Source organism: Taurulus bubalis, assembly GCF_910589615.1.
Source record: "Taurulus bubalis genome assembly, chromosome: 19".
Lineage (NCBI taxonomy): Eukaryota > Metazoa > Chordata > Actinopteri > Perciformes > Cottidae > Taurulus > Taurulus bubalis.
This window is the reverse complement of record NC_136607.1, coordinates 2,687,657-2,704,132: the sequence shown is the minus strand read 5'-3', so window position 1 is coordinate 2,704,132 and position 16,476 is coordinate 2,687,657. Positions and strand designations below refer to the sequence as shown.

The 16,476-nt window shown below is 41.1% G+C and overlaps 1 protein-coding gene across 1 annotated transcript; it reads right to left on the bottom strand.

Moving 5' to 3' along the window:
* Positions 1-296: 296 nt before the first annotated feature.
* On the bottom strand, positions 297-16,142 carry ptpa (protein phosphatase 2 phosphatase activator). Its single transcript, XM_079235082.1, has 10 exons — positions 16,047-16,142; positions 14,957-15,066; positions 14,547-14,633; positions 12,917-13,042; positions 12,262-12,379; positions 11,276-11,375; positions 10,836-10,960; positions 10,110-10,210; positions 5,702-5,809; positions 297-1,210 (listed from the first exon to the last, which is right to left on the bottom strand). Exons 1-10 carry the CDS (start codon positions 16,069-16,071, stop codon positions 1,136-1,138), a joined length of 975 nt encoding a protein of 324 aa, XP_079091208.1. The 5' UTR covers positions 16,072-16,142; the 3' UTR covers positions 297-1,135.
* Between the last annotated feature and the right edge of the window lie 334 nt (positions 16,143-16,476).

Genomic DNA, 16,476 nt, shown 5'->3' with positions numbered 1-16,476 from the left:
ACTTCATGTCAAATCATTTCTTTACTTGTTTGTACAGCGTTTCTCCGGCGACAGCAGCAGGCGACTAATGTCGTCTTATTGTTCTGGGTCCTCTTTCAGGATTCAAACTAAATTAAAGTTCACCCAAAAATTAAGATGCAGCTGAAAGAGGATGAAGAGACAAAGACACCTATTTCTGACTCAAAGCCATTATGTGTACTTTTTTTAATTAGCAGGGAGCATTGGGGGTCCTAGCAAGGGACATGCGATAGCTTTAACGTACCATGGAAATTGAGAACAAAATTCATATTGGGGTCACCAGTTAAAAGATGAGACATTTATTAAATCAGGTTTAACAGGTCAAAGTAATGACACAAAAATGTTTTTCTGTTATTACATTAAAAACAAATGCAATATTCTTTAAAACCAGAGTTGAGATTTTTGAGGGAAAAGCTAGATCGTTGACAGTGACTGGTACGGGACAGACTGGAGGGGGAAATAAAAGAGGGATTTCATGCAAAGACTGTGACCATAACTGACTAAACTCTGTACACTAAACTTTGGATGAGCCGTTACAGAAGCTTTGAAAACCTAATCCTTTACGTTTTTCCTTTGAGCGAGAGATTGAACGGTCAAGATATTCTTTTTAAGAAAAAACACTCAAACACAGATATTTCTTAGCAAATTATTAATATGACTTACATGTTGGGATGAAGTTGGCAATCAAATTGTTAGCACATTTGCAATATACTTTAAACATTTGGCCTTAAATGCAAAACCAAGAAAATGTGTAAAGTTGAAGAAGAATCTATGACTAAGGATTTTGAATAAGTCACAAAGTTCAAACATCAATGAGTAGACTTCTTAAAAAAAAAAAAAAAGGAGCCCGATTCAAACTTTATCCATTATATAAATACATTAAAAAAAATATATGTAAAGATGTTCCAAAATCACAAAAGGTCATCCACAACATGCTCTGCATTGAAGTTATGGATGGCCTACAAGCTTTCATGACCACATGCGTGTACGTGTGGGAATCAGTTTGTCAAACTACATGTGGTTGATTTTTGCTACTGTTTTATTTGCACGTGAAGATGCCAGAGGAAGGGAAAACTGTTGGGATTTTGGTCTTTCCATTGTGTGCGATGCCCAAGAGTCAAGACTTCCCTGGCTGGACAGACAGCAGGCTACCAAATTTGAAGTGCTGGATCACAGGGAACTTCTCCATACACTGAAAAGAGAGAAAAGAGGAGGACTGCTTTACCAACACCAGAGACAGTACGCTTCAAACAAAGTACAGTACTGATGAAGTGCAGCACTAATACTGCATCAGTCTATTTCTTCAGTACTTTTAAGGAACTTTCCACTGACTGTTCATTATTATACTGCAGATCATCTTCAAATGATCAAAGATGATCAAAGACAGAATGTAACATTGGACAGAATTCTTAGTGAAAGTTTTTTCTGAAACCTAGACAAAGCTGGACGTTCTTCACACGAGGGGTTGACGGGAGTAGATGCTAAATGGATTTGTAGCGTTTTTCTAGTCTTCCAACCACTCAAAGCGCTTTAACACTACATCGCATACACTCATGGCAGAGGCTACCATGCAACCTGCCCGTCAGGACTATCTAATCATTCATAATTGGTATCAAACAGTTTCATTACTGAATGTAAGGAGTGACAGTGGGACACACACACACACACACACACACACACACACACACACACACACACACACACACACACACACACACACACACACACACACACACAGCAGCTACAGAGGCAACATGCATTGGCTTCAAAGCCATCTACGGCGTAGCCCTTTGACATAGAATTACAAATCCCATCATGGGGGTCAAGTTTGAGCGTGTCACAATTTGGGTCTCATTATTGCGGTTATGTGCACCATTCCTCCAATCAGTTCGAAAATAAGAGTTTTACTTCAACATTTCCCATTTTTCAGTATCTATTTAAGATATATCGCTGACTTACAATCATCCAGTAGATCAAATGTAAAATATTCATATCTTTCCATTAATTAGGGGTGGGGGAAAACACATCTATAAAAGCATAGTATTGCAATATTTTGTGTGCCGATATTATATACACATTAATATTGCAAGAAGGAATGTCAGAATTAATGAATTTGGCCACAACATTTAGAAATGTTACTGCTGCTTGTCTTTGGCTAGATTAAGTAAATAATATTTGATTTGAAGGTCGCATTGATGCTTTCAGTCTCTGGTCTGAAAATTATACATGTGAAAAACAAATCTGTTGAAATCTGCAGGAGGAGAGCTAGTAACAATTAGTAACGTTGACAGTAACATATGTTATATAGTACGAAGCAGAACCCTTTGAAGGCTCCATACATCGTGGTGCATTCAAGCTCCATTCAGTAAAAATGACTTAGACGAAAGTAAATTATAAAGTTATCATGATGTATTCAAATGTAATCTTGTAAAATGTAGTTTTGGCAAGAAACTTGAATTAATCCAGTTACATTTAGAATATGTTTTCACAGCAATATAAATATATATTAAAAATGAATTATGAGCTAACATTAACCAGCATTAAAACTACTAATGATTTGTTTTATTTCAAAATCATTAGAATTGTGTGTTTTTATGCAAATCACCACTATAGATGACTTAAACAAAGTGTAATTTATTATTATTATATTTTAGTTATTTGGCTATAGGCTTATTAGAAATGGACGTGAGATGAGCGTTGTAAAAACGTTATGTTAATGGATAAATAGAGTTCAGTGATGAACAACAAGTGATGCTGTTAACTCTTACCACCATTTTAACATGTTCAAAATGGCTGTGGCTCAGCTTAGAGGAAGCCCTTAGTGTGTACTGACATGGACCCACTTTTGGGGCGCAGCGGTGGGGGCGGTGTGTCTGCAGTGGGGGTTGGGAGTCTGATCTCGGGGAGCACAGTGGAATTGAACTGTTGTTGTGCTCAGTCTGTCTGTGCAGTGACACTATCAGTCATGATCTGGGCAGAACTGGGGTGGAAACACATGCCTCAGAGAACTTTGGTCTAAACATATTCAATCAATGAATCGCACATAAACTATCCTAATAAACTACATTAACATAGATTCAATCAAAATAGCTGAACAAAATTAAGGCAAACCCATTGATAATATAACTCCATCCATAGTCATTCGTTTCTATACGCTTTAGTCTTTGTTAACATCAAACCCCACACACTGCTGACTGTTTTCTACAGCACACCAACGTGTTGAAAGGATAAGTCTGAGATATTCTACATTTTTCTTACGGTCAACAAATCCCCTGAAGAGACCCAAACCATCACTGACTGTATCCACTAACAAGTAGTGAGTGTGGATAAATATTCTCTCTCTGTGCCAAAGAGCTCCATTGTTATCCAAAAAACATTAAAAACACATCAATGAGGTTTACTGTCACATTAGCATGTTCCTTGTGGTCTTTTCAAAAGATTTAACAAAGAGAAAAATATGGAATAACACCAGCCTTATCTATTAAGTGTTTTAATGTCTTTGCTTCCTTCCAGGCTGGATTTCAATAATTTCTCTCCATTATGTAAATTAACTTGTTGAGACAACAATAAATCAAGCATGATGTTCACAGGGATGAATTATCCATCTCGAGCAAGTCTGTGCGAGTCGATTTTTATAGTACATTGAATTGAACTGAACCCAATAGCTGCCTGGAGGAGAAAAAAACTTAAATATGACTGGTAGTAACACACACCAGTAGGAGCCTGAATAAGCAGAGGGGAGCCGGGTGGCTGATCTTCTTCTCGTGTATGGACAAGACATACTGTGTACATTTCGCCCATTCAAGTCAAGCTAACAGTCCAAGTGCATCTAGCATTGTTTGTCATTTCACACAATCCGTTTATGTTCTGAACAGGCGACAAGCCCCCAGAACGGCCTTCTCTCTCTTTCTCTCTCTCTCTGACATAAAACGGTGGATTCTGTTCTTTCTAAATCTAGTACAACTCTGCTAAACCCTGTGTGGGGCCAGGAAAAGGGAGTGAGGAATGCAAGTCTGCTGATGGTTGCTCCAGGCTTGGAGGAAGGTCGGGACAGGGAGGGGAGGATTTAATGAAGGGAACGGCAAAGGAGGAGGGGGGAGGGGGAGTGAGAGGCAGACAGCTTGGCCCCTCAGCTCTTCGGGAAGGCTCTCAGGCTGCTCTGGAAAACACAGGATGTGGGCATGGAGGCGGGGAGAACGAGCTTAGACATCCCCCCGCCCACGCCCACACACACACACACACACACACACAATTCCATTCTGTCCATTCCATTATTAACCCTTTCCTGCCTCTCTCCAGTCTGTTAGGCTGCATTCACACCAAATCAAACGTTGTTGTGGCGGAAACGGCAGTCCTCCCATTCATTTACATGCGGGTAGTTTAGAGTGCGGCATTGGAGGCTGCAGGGGATCCCAAATAAAACCCTGACACGTTCATACAAAAATCGACTTTTGGTAGAACGCATCCCAACATCACACTGCATTGGCCAGTAGCGCAAGATCGGACTGTAGGACGGCCTCAGCAAGAACAGTCACTCAGACCCACCTTTTCCATAGGTCTCCTTATCCTGCATAGTTTTAAAAAGGAAATGTTTTTTTAGACACCTAAATACTCGTACGACCCACTTACTCGTACTATGGTGTCAAAAAAATGGGCCATTTACTCCCACACCACAACCCAGCGCTTACCGCCAACGCACAATTTGGGGTGAATGGGTGAATACGTCGGCTTTCAGCAGTGCTTTGAACCAAATGGGAACATCAGCATGCTAACATGCCAAAAGTGACAACGCCAACGTGTTGATGTATAGCATCTACTACACCATGGTTGCCATCTTTGTTTAGTGTGTTAGCATTATTTGCTAATCAGCACGATACACAAAGTATAGCTGAGGCACCAACGCTTTTATCAGTCATATCATATTCATCTGCTGAGAACAATGATTCCATTTTCCTCAGCAGATGAATATGAACCTAACTTCATGGCAATCTATCCAAAAGTTGGAATTTACATCCAAAATCGAAAAAAGTTGAAAGGTCAGTCGGATTCATGAGTGATTTGTTGAGTTACTCCAGTCCACTCTAGTCACCACGCTAGCATAGCTTAAATAAAAAAAAAACATTTGTACAATTATTCATGTTTCCACGAGGAGGAATCCTACAGACTTTCTTGATATTACAGTTTTTTCTCTGGCAGCAGCATTTTTTTGGGTATACTATTGACATATTTTAGCATGTTAACACACTAAACTAAGATGCTGAACATGGTTAACATTATACATATTCTAAACATCTGCATACTATCATTTCCATTATAAGCATTCTAGCATGCGGACATTAGCATTAAGCTCAACGCACGGCATCACCGTGCGGTTAGCATCTCGTTTGTTAACACTAAAATCTTCTTAAAGAGGCGTGGTCACGTGAGTGTTTGTAAACCATCCCCACAGTGTTGAACTTTGAGTCCAAAGCATCCTTTGTATTTATTTAATCTATGTAGTTCAAATTTGGTGGTTTTCTCTGCAAGTTGTAATTCATCTTCATGTGTATTTTAGTTTGGGGTCAACCCAGATTACAAGCAATGATATTGAATTGAAGTTCTAAACTCTTCCTCCTCCAGCAGAGGGATACATCAATGAAGAATCGGACAGAGCAGTGACCACAAGAGAACGAAGCAAGCATACCTCGGCCTTGTACATTCTAACCAGGCCCTGGTTGACTTTGGCCCAGGAAGGAACCGCGCTGATGTTCCACAGCTGGTTTGAGTGTTCGGCAAACGGACCAGTCTTCATCTACGGGACAGAGAAAGAGTGACAAAGACCCAGACACAAGTGAGACACCTCTGATGGAACTAATCCTCACGTTTTCAAACGGTACAGAGAAAAACACTGGTACTGAGATTTACACCTTGTTGATTATGTTGAAGGATGACAACGATATTAAGCGCATTCATTTTTATTTTAACATAAGCAGGCACAGTCAGGCCTAACTCACCCAATGATGCCTAATAACATTCTAACTTCCACCTTGGATTAATATCAATGCAGTATATAAATGATAGTTATTATCTTTAGTTAAATTACATCATTTTATTTTTATTGATTTGATCAGGATGGCTCTTCAACCTTCCCTTTAGTCCTCTAGAAACCATCATTAAAGTGTTTTCACCAAAGTTTTGAAGTTTCTTCTTCTGAAGCTTTGGTCAGCCTGAGTTGGGTCGGTTAGAATGACGACTCGAAGAAAGACATGTTTCAAGACTGTTTTTGGAACACAGTTTCTTGATGGACAGTGAAGAAGCGGCTCATGCTGCAGGAGTGGTTTTTGTTTCTATGGACAACAAGCTTCACATTATATGCAAATGATGCTGCTACATAAATCACAATACAGTATTTTTAGATCAGTAGGTCACGTAGATAAATTTGTGGCTCGCACGGCTCTTAAAGCACCTTCAAGACAAACCAGGAATTTAAGGTTTGAGACTTTTTAATAAAAGATATGTATGTACATACGTCGTCTTCACTTGATCAACGACTTCATATCATCTTTAATCTCAAGATGAAGACCCATTCACTGCATTGACCTTTATCCCTGTGGAAATTATTGATGATGCTGTCTAGCTAGTCTTGATTGTAACTTTAAAGCTGCATTCACCAGAATCCAATAGCGCCCCCACTGTCCATGTTTTAAAAAAAAAAAAACTGAAATGATCCTCTATTGTTTAGCTTTTTAATCATTAGTAGTTTTGCTCTTCTAACGATGATAGGAGGACGAAAGAAGAAGTAATTTCCAGGATGACTAGAAACAACAGGCTGGCTGTTTTCCTCAATCACACTTATCATGGAAACGTGATTACATTGACTTCTCCGCCTTCAATATGCAGAACAAAATGTTGCTTGTTGTTCCAGCAAACACCTAAATAAAGATAATACAGTCCATAGAGTGTTGTCTCACAGACAGACAGCCACTGGTAAGAATATACAGCAGAACAATAGGTAGACGGTCACCATGACAAGAACAAATGTATGAATTCATAAATGTATGAATAAAGTGAGGACTATTGACCGTTTTCCCACCATTTTTCCCTAGAGGCAGGGGAATCCAAAACCCAGACCCTGGGGCATCAATCTAACAACCCCCTCCTTTTTCCATCCCCCCGCCACACTGCTCTAGACACTTTCCAGGGCCTCGCCTGAGAACACATGGGGGAGGGGCATGAGGAGGGAGAAAGGCGGGTGGAGCAGACTATTCCCTGGAGGAAGGCGTGATTCACAGCAGCATGTGGGGAAGGAAGTGACTCATGTTGACACACACACACACACACACACACACACACACACACACACACACACACACACACACACACACACACACACACACAAGATTGAAGTATCCACATATGAATAGGAGGAAAATACTTGTACATGTGGAGTGTTGAATGCTTAAATGGTCTGTCTGAGCGACAGTACACCATTAGGCCAGTAATAGATCAAAGTGTGTCTTGTTTATTCTGTTTCACTTACCAAACAAAAAAACTCAAGACCATTTCAATAGTGAGAGTTACGTGGTATTAACTATTGAGCCTCAGTATTGTTGCTATGGTTACTTACAGTTAAATAAACCTCTCACTTGGAGTGAATGGAGGTTGTGGGCAATGGTCTATCAACTGAAGCCAGTCTAATGTTGACTTCTATTGACTTCCTCTGTTGGTGGAGGTTAATGGTTTGCAGTTATGGGACACATGTACAAATAGGTCCGTGGAATAAGCTTAATGTCCCGTTAGCCACCAAAACTATTATAAACCATTATCAATGCCGGACAAATTACTCAGGATGGAATAGACAGAATGCTATCCATCCATTCATCATCCATAACCGCTTATCCTTCTCAGAGGTCAAGTGATTCTAGAAGCACTTTGCAAGAATGAGCGGATTCTATTTGTCCTAAACTCTTCTACACAGGTTGAACTTTTGATACAGCAACGTAGCACTGCCTGTCATCAGTCAACGATATATGATTTCTCTGTTTGACTCCATTTCCAGATGAGCACCGTCCTTCATGAGGACAGGTGAGTAAGCGTGATTTGATCGTTCACGATATGACTGGTTTTTCCTCGATGAAAAATGCTGAAACGAGGACGAGAACATGTTGGTTGTTGAGAAGTCACCAAGATCTGTTGGTTTAAGTCGAATTTAAAGAGTTAAATATACTGGGGGACACTATGAACAAAAAGACAAACTCAATTAGAAGTTCAGTGAAGGCATCCATAGAAGGGGAGGTAGTCTCGCAGAGCGTGGCGTGAATGGCGGTGAGCAGTCCGCCGTGCTCGAATGACATGCGTTTGATCCTCTGCACAGCACAGCAAGGAAAGGTGTTCACCGCGGGTTGGCCGTGGTCGGACCGTGTCACAGGTCTGAATTGGACCGACCTGGATAGTACTGGGTACTATTTCCATAGTATCCAGTACTATGGAAATACTATGGAAAACTTTTGTAAATACTTGGATTGAATCCCCTGATTTTAAGGTTAAATGAAGAGTGATAGTAAATGGATTTGTACAGATCTTTTCTAGTCTTCTGACCACTCAAAGCTCTTTAACACTACATGTCATCATTCACCCATTCACACCCAGTTATACACTGATGACAGGAGCTATCGTGCGAGATGCCACCTGCTCATCATGACTCCAACTAATCATTTACACCCAATCATGGGAGCAATTTGTGGTCAAGTGTCTTGCCCAAGGACACATCAACATGGACTAGTGGAGTCAGGGATCAAACCACCGATCCTCTGATTAAAGGACGACCCTGCTCTCCACTGATCCACAATCACCCCTATCAGCTAATTGTCGAACAATGTAGGGATGGAAACATTGTGAACACAACAGCGACTCTAACAATGCACGAACACCCATACAATGAAACTTCTATCCATGAGGCTATTACCCCGGTGAAGGCTGGGAGCCTTCCCTTCTCTCATACATGTAATGCGGGTACAGTACTCAGCTAGCCTTCAAGAGGTTGTTTGTCTAACAGTCCCAAAACCAAAGATATTCTGTTCAGAATTATATCAAACAGAGAAAAGAAGCATATCCTCACATGGTCCTCTCATCTATGAAAGCTAAATTACAAACAATTATCCCATTCTCAAAATATGTACAGGTAAATGTCCTGTCCACATCAAACATGACAGTAAAAAAATCTGCCTAACGGATGAGGAGAACCACAGAGGCCCTTCTTCCCACAACAGCAGCATCCTTTCATGACCTTTCATGGCCGTGAGGAGGAGGGAGAGGTCAAACGGCAGGAGGAGAAGGAAGCGGAGGGAAGGCTCTGAGTGGGAGGGAGGCAAAGGATGTAGCTGCTCCAACAACGCCCTCTACTTCCCTCCCCTCCTTTTCCTTTCCAAACCAAAAACAAAGCTATTGGTTCCTGCTTTGGCTCTCCACCAACACAATCCATCTTCCTCTTCCTGGACAAAGCATTTCCAACAGCTAAATCAGTACTTAAAGGATATACATTATGATATATATATATATGCACACACACACTTGATACAACACTGCTAAGTAATCTAGAAAGTACACAGCGATAGGATATAGGACAACAAATAAATTGTATACACATGTGAGGAGATTGTCAGAACCACACAGTGAGGGTAATGTCCACTAGAGGGCAGTACTCCTTTAAAACAGCAGGGATGGTCTGGTTTTTTGGGAACGGATGTCACAGCCTCCAAGAAAACAGCTGAGTTACTGCAAAGTTTTGATTAAAGTTTTTCTTTTCCTTTTGCGGTTATTTGACAGTCAACAGTGTAGAGATAGGAGATACAGGGACAGAGTAACGCAGGTCTTTGGCCGGTAAATAGAGTAGAATGCCACCACTAGAGAATCAAGTTTACATTCAGAAAGTTGTTCAATAATCATCAGATGCATCAGCAGGGAGGATGAACAGCTCCCTTTGTGATGAGTTGCAGTACATTGACAAGTGTTCCTGGCATTATACTTTTAGTGAGTACTATCAGAGATTTGAAGTGAACGTCTGAGCAGATAAACAAATAAATCAGATTGTTGAGTGCGTTGCATTTGCCCACCTCATTTATGAACTTGATGCACTCCAGAAACATGTAGTCTTCGTGGTGCTCATTCACCACCCTCTCATCGATGAAGTGCCGGGGCTCCAGTGTTGGGTTATCTGACGAGAGAATGAGCTGTAAGTGCACATGTTTACCACCAGGTGTCACCATTTATCTTCATATTAACTGAGATCAACTACAACAATGACTTTCAGTTATCATAGTAGACTGGTCTTCCTATCTTTCTGACATGTGACAGCAAGAACAGCACAAGTTTAAATGGTACTGTTCGTGCTGGCACACTGTCTTGTAAGTCATGGCTTACTGGGAGATTTGAACAAAACACAGCCTATGTTGTTAACAGTAGCACGAGGACTGTTTTAGCTTCCCTATACTGTCAGCCTGTGTAAAACATTTGGGTGTACATTCTAATGTTAAGCATTACTGCTTACAATATTTATCTGATTCTTTGGTAAGTGCATTAGGTTTGGGTCTGAAACATAGCAACCATAATATTATAGCACAAAGAGCTTCTATCTTGTCCCGTTTCTATCTGTCCATCAAGATGTATATATGAGGTCCAGTTACAGTCTGAACTACAAATGCTACCAAAGCGCCCTAAGCTTTCTCACTGCACAGATGAAAACCCAGAGGAGATCAAGCCAAGCGTAGTTCATACTCGCCGCAGTGAAGCGTCACAAGGGGCACGCCACCAGTAGTGAGTTGCTGTGATGAGACTCTTACCTACAAACTGAGAGCTTCCCCAGATGAAGGGGAGAAACTGGAAGTCATCTAGTCCCCACACACCTTGGCTCCCAGCTGGCTCCATCCTGTAAGTCTTTTGCAGCTTCCGCATCACTGCCAGATACCTGCAGAAACAAACAGTACTCACTCTGCAGGAGGCTGTAGGGTCCCAATAGAGACTGATCAGAAGTAACAGTTAATACTCCGACTAGAGATCGGGGATGTGGATCAAATGTTTTCACTTTTCTAGTATAACAGCAAGCTAGACTATTGTCAAGTCACTCATATGGAGATATTCATGATTATTGCAATAATGGAATTTCTCCACCAATCGTGTTTTTATTCACGCACGCACCTCCAGTATCCAGAGATTGGTCTGTCTGCGACTAAAAACACATCTCATTACCTGTATATTACTGAGCACAGCAGTACCAGCTCACCTGTTAAACACCTTGAAAACGATAGCCAGCTGATCATCTACCCGGAGAGCTCCAACCTTGCAGAGGCAGCAAAGGAACGCAGCAAAGGCAGCTTCATGACCTGAGAAGAACACACATCACAGGTTTCCAAACAGGAACAGCAGCTGTGTGCAGTCCACTTGTGCTTCACTTCAACTCTCCACCTTTTTTGATTTGACTTTAATGTGATGAACAAAACCTGACAATATAATCAAGCTACTACATCTGCTTTCAGCTAGTACTTTACAACGTACTATTTCTACAATTCATTCTGTTTTGTTACTTGTAGTTTATAGACCACCGCTGCTTCAACTTCTTAATAAATCTGCCTTTTGTCCAAATGTCCTCTTTACGGAAGGGCTCTTTGCAGTGATTCCTTTTCCGTACATCCTCACAACCTTGTTTTCAATGCATTCATAGGACATTTACACATATGGCATTAAAAAACATTTCAAATCCACGTGTTGTCTTTGAAGCTGAACTCAAAGTCTTTGTCTAGTGTTTCTTTACTTTGAAGGACTAAATGAATCAGAATCAGGCCTACTTCTGACAGAACAGCACCCCCTGGTGTCCGTGTAGTACATCGACAGCCTGATACACACACTGATATATATATATATATATAGTCTCAGAGATATAAGTCTCAGAGATATTTAACATCCACATATCCACACTGACTATTTAATTAAAGATGTCTGGGTTGTGTCAAGGTTTGTTGTGGTTATAATGTAAGCGTAAGAACATGGGCAGTACTATTAGTGACACTGCCAAGAACTGCTAAATGTAATACATTGTGACACAGTAGCAACGCTTTGCTTTTTATTAAAAAAAATCATGTTTTTGGAAGTACTGTTTGGGTAATTTTCGTTTTTATTAGAGGGAACACAGTGGAGAACTGAGTGCTTTGTGTAGAATTATAGCTATACGGAGCAAAATAACCAGCACAGACCCACAGTCAGCACTGTTACCTGTTCCATAGTCTATCCTGGTGGCGTTCCCCACAGACTCTTTCAGATAGACAGCTATCTCTGGAGCTGCAGCACATCTGTCAGCTGGGAGCACCGCTGCCACCAAAGCCTCTGCCTCCTGCACGCACGCACGCACGCACACACACACGCACACGCACACACACACACACACACACACACACCAGGGGGATGTGTCCAATGAAACATGGGGAGGGTTTTATGGAATGTGAGGAATGAGATCATGGTTACAAAAGAGTCACTCGTTCGGCACCCTTGGCATGTTAAGTTGAAATGTATTTTGCTGTCTCTTATTGACACATTATGAAATTGTACATGTGCAATTGTTGAATAAAGAATAAAGCCACATTTCCTGGGAACACCCGTTGTTGTTAAGACAGGTCAGCTGCAGTTAATGATATTTATGATTTTAGTTCCCCATTCTCTGTATACATCCACGAGCAACCTCATACCTTTTTGTTCATCATTCATTTTATTTATGTATGATTTCGCTGGTTTGGAAACAAAAAGAAAGAAAATATACTCTTTCCAAATAATTAATAATAATTACTTTTATAGTCATTTACAACAATCAGCTATAATAATGAAAATAAATCATCCAGTGTGTGTGTGTGTGTGCACGCACGTGTGTACTAACCTGGTCTAGTTTGGCAAACCAGGTTCTGTAGGCCTTATTACCAAAGCGGGATGGCTGGTCAACAGGAGGGGTCTCGTTTATCCATCGGTCCAGCGTCTCCAAAAGATCTAGTAATTTCTCCACTGTCTGTCAAACAACAAGACAATAGTAACTGCATCAACAGTGGAAGTGATATTTATCATCATCATCATCATTAAATGGTGGGGAGCAAACAATAAAGCAGCGTATTTAGCTCAGTGGGCGGATCCTTGTTCACTCTGTTGAGTCTCAGATGGAAAAGCTCAGCAACTTTCTGTTTCCATGTCGCAGAATTTCAAGAGTCCAGAATGCTGCAGCTCGTGTACTAACGAGGACGCGGAAGAGAGATCACATTACTCCTGTACTAGCTGTTCTCCACTGGCTTCCTGTAAGATCAAGAATCATATTTAAAATCCTTCTCCTTACCTACAAAGCCTTAACTGGTGATGCACCATCATATCTTAAGGACCTTATAGTGCCATTTTACCCCACAAGAGCATTACGCTCACTGAATGCAGGGTTACTTGTGGTTCCCAGAGTGTTAAAAAGTAGGTTGGGGGCTAGAGCTTTCAGTTATCGGGCTCCTCTTCTGTGGAATCAGCTTCCACTTTCAGTCCGGGGGGCAGACGGTCACCTCATTTAAGAGTAGACTTAAGACTTTCCTCTTTGATAGCGCTTATAGTTAGGGCTGGCTCAGGTTTGCCCTGGTCCAGCCCCTAGATATGCTGCTATAAGCCTAGACTGCTGGGGGACATTTTAGGATACACTGAGCTCCTCCTCTCCTTCTCTTCTTCTTCTTCCTCTCCTTCTGGATAAATGATTGTCTCTTCAATGCATATTACTAACTCTACTTTCTTTTTCCATGGATTCGTGGCTGCCTGGAACCAGGGGTTCCCCTGGCCCTGCTGATGCAACTGGCCTGGAACCAGGCCGGCCAGCTGCCATGGCCCTGCTTTCTCCTCCCACTGCCCCTGGGATGCCCCTCCTTCTGCTTAATGGATCGTGGCTATCTGGATCATGGACCATGCCTACTACTCATTATATGAATAATTTCTGTCACATTCATTGAATGTGCTGTAACTCCGTTACGTTATTCATTCTGGCCACATGACATCTATTGCTTCTGTCCATCCGGGGAGAGGGATCCTCCTCTGTTGCTCTCCCTCAGGTTTCTTCCCCTTTTTTTTCCCTGTGAAAGGGTTTTTACTATCTTTATTGGGGGAGTTTTTCCTGATCCGATGTGAGGTCCCGGGATAGGGATGTCATGTGTACAGATTGTAAAGCCCTCCGAGGCAAACTTGTATTTGTGATGTTGGGCTATATAAAATAAACTGAATTGAATTCTCATTGACATATGTTTCTGTTCTTAGACAAATTCAAAATATGAAAATTAGATTATTCTGCAGGAGATTAGCAGCTCCTTTGCGGCTGCACTGAGACGTACATCAGAACACTATTTGATACTGTGAAGTCGACTGACGGCTTTAACATAGATACAGCTTCAAAAACAAGGAGACAACAGGAAGTTGTCTTTTTAGAACTGCCACATGGCACCTGAGCATGTGCAGGGTGATGCCATGTCATTGTTTCTCTGATATGAAAGACAACATACCTCTGACACTTTATATTCACATGTGAGCTTCTTTCCCTTCACACCTTCATTCAGTGTCAGAACAAAGCCCATGTAGTCAGCATACGCCTGTAAGAGGGAGAGATGTGTTCAAAACTGGGACATATCAAGATGTGCAGTCAGACCAACTAATACAAAAACCAATGCCAACAGCAAGCAAACTGCAGGTGTGCTACAAAGCTTATAATTGCAGATGATAACCACTATTATTGTAAAAAGATTCATTTAAAAGACAAATTCACGTTTAGTCTGGGAGAAACCAGTGGCTATTCAAGACTGATTTGAGAAACCTGTCTCAGTGTCACATTGATCAGGTCTATGTGTTCTTGGTGTGGTGCTTGGAGAGTCAAACACCAACAGAAGACGTTGCACCATGTGATGCAGCAACCTACTTGAGATCGCTTCCACTTGGCCATGTCAGGCACCATGCTGATTTCTTTCTTGGGGACCACGAAGGTGACGCTGTCTGTGACTTCATGTGCTTCATCCTCAGGAGTGGATCCTAAATAATTTAAGACAGATGTCAAAAGTAATTGCAATTTATATATGCAGCAGATCTCTTATTCGTTTTGGCAGTGAAGCCAAGTATTTTTCAAATAAATTAATTCAATATTCACTCCTATATATATATATATATATATATATATATATATATATATATATATATATATATATATATATATATATATATATATATATACACACACATACACACTCCTAATATTAACACTTCTTGTTAATTTTGTCTGCTGTGGATTTTCCACAGAAGGTGTGATTACAAACTGGATTTTAAAAGATATGGATGTCTACCAGGCATAGAATGTCTAACGAAAGATGCATTAAGGTGCACTATGGGATCTGTAGGATCCAGTATTTTTGGAGCTTGGCTCAAACTAGGGACTACAATTCAGGACTTGGCCTCTGCTGCTTCATTTTTGACAAATCGTGTTTAAACCGGCTGCAGTGTTACACCATTGAGCAGAACGCTTAATCAATGGCAACATGAATACTTGACTCCATTCAGCGCGGGACATTGTAACCCACCAACTTTTAAATACAACCTCTCCCAACGATGTTCTTCATCATAAGTGAACGGCAGTGGTGCTACACTGCAGTCACCTGCACATCCCCTCTGCGTGCTAGCTAACACCTTCCAGAGTAGACAGTTATTTTTAAGAGTTTGACAACGACTGCTAACTAAACATTACAGAGCACGACTTCAAGTGTGTACAACGTACAAGTAATTAACAAGCATTAACGGCAACTTAAGTTATTCCAAATGTAATGTTAAGGATGTCTTTGCTCGAGGACAGCGGCAATATGCCTTCTAGGCTGTCCTACCAACCGAAAAGTTAATTCACGACTTAATGTCCCATGTGGGAGTGTCTTGTACCTGCTAACGTCATCAGCGTTTAGCACAAGAGAGCAAAAGCGATACAGAGCCTTCTAAAGCTGAGCAATAGCTATCAGCCGTGGCTTTACCTGACTGCTGTTCTGTTTCCGCCATGGTGAGGATAACAGTCTTCTTCGTGGGTTTCAGGCAGATTTAAACGAGTCATAGCGCATTACTGCCCCCGCTGTATAAACGGTAAACTGCGTCACGGGTTCTATTGTATAGCCTACTAACAATATATCCATTTTCGCTTTTACTACTTTCCTCCAGCATTAAAAAAAGTCCAACGTATCAGCATACAATTACCAGAAGTATAACATATGTAAGTACTCAAATGCCACTTAGTCCTGTTATGTCCCTCTTTTAGAATTATATATGTTACGCCAACTTCACATTATATAACACGGTTTCCCTCCGTCGTCATTTATTGAACATGAAACGTTAAACACTGCATGACTCCTTCAATAAGTCACACCCACCACTAAGTAGCAGCTGACCTGTCCCGGTGTTACGGTTTAA

Coding starts and splice junctions, on each gene's coding strand:
- ptpa (XM_079235082.1), bottom strand. CDS start 16,071: ATGGCGGAAACAGAACAGCAGTCAG. Junction 11,376..12,261: donor CAGGATAGACTATGGAACAG/GTAACAGTGCTG, acceptor TGTTCTTCTCAG/GTCATGAAGCTGCCTTTGCT. Junction 10,211..10,835: donor GGGAAGCTCTCAGTTTGTAG/GTAAGAGTCTCA, acceptor TTCTCTCGTCAG/ATAACCCAACACTGGAGCCC.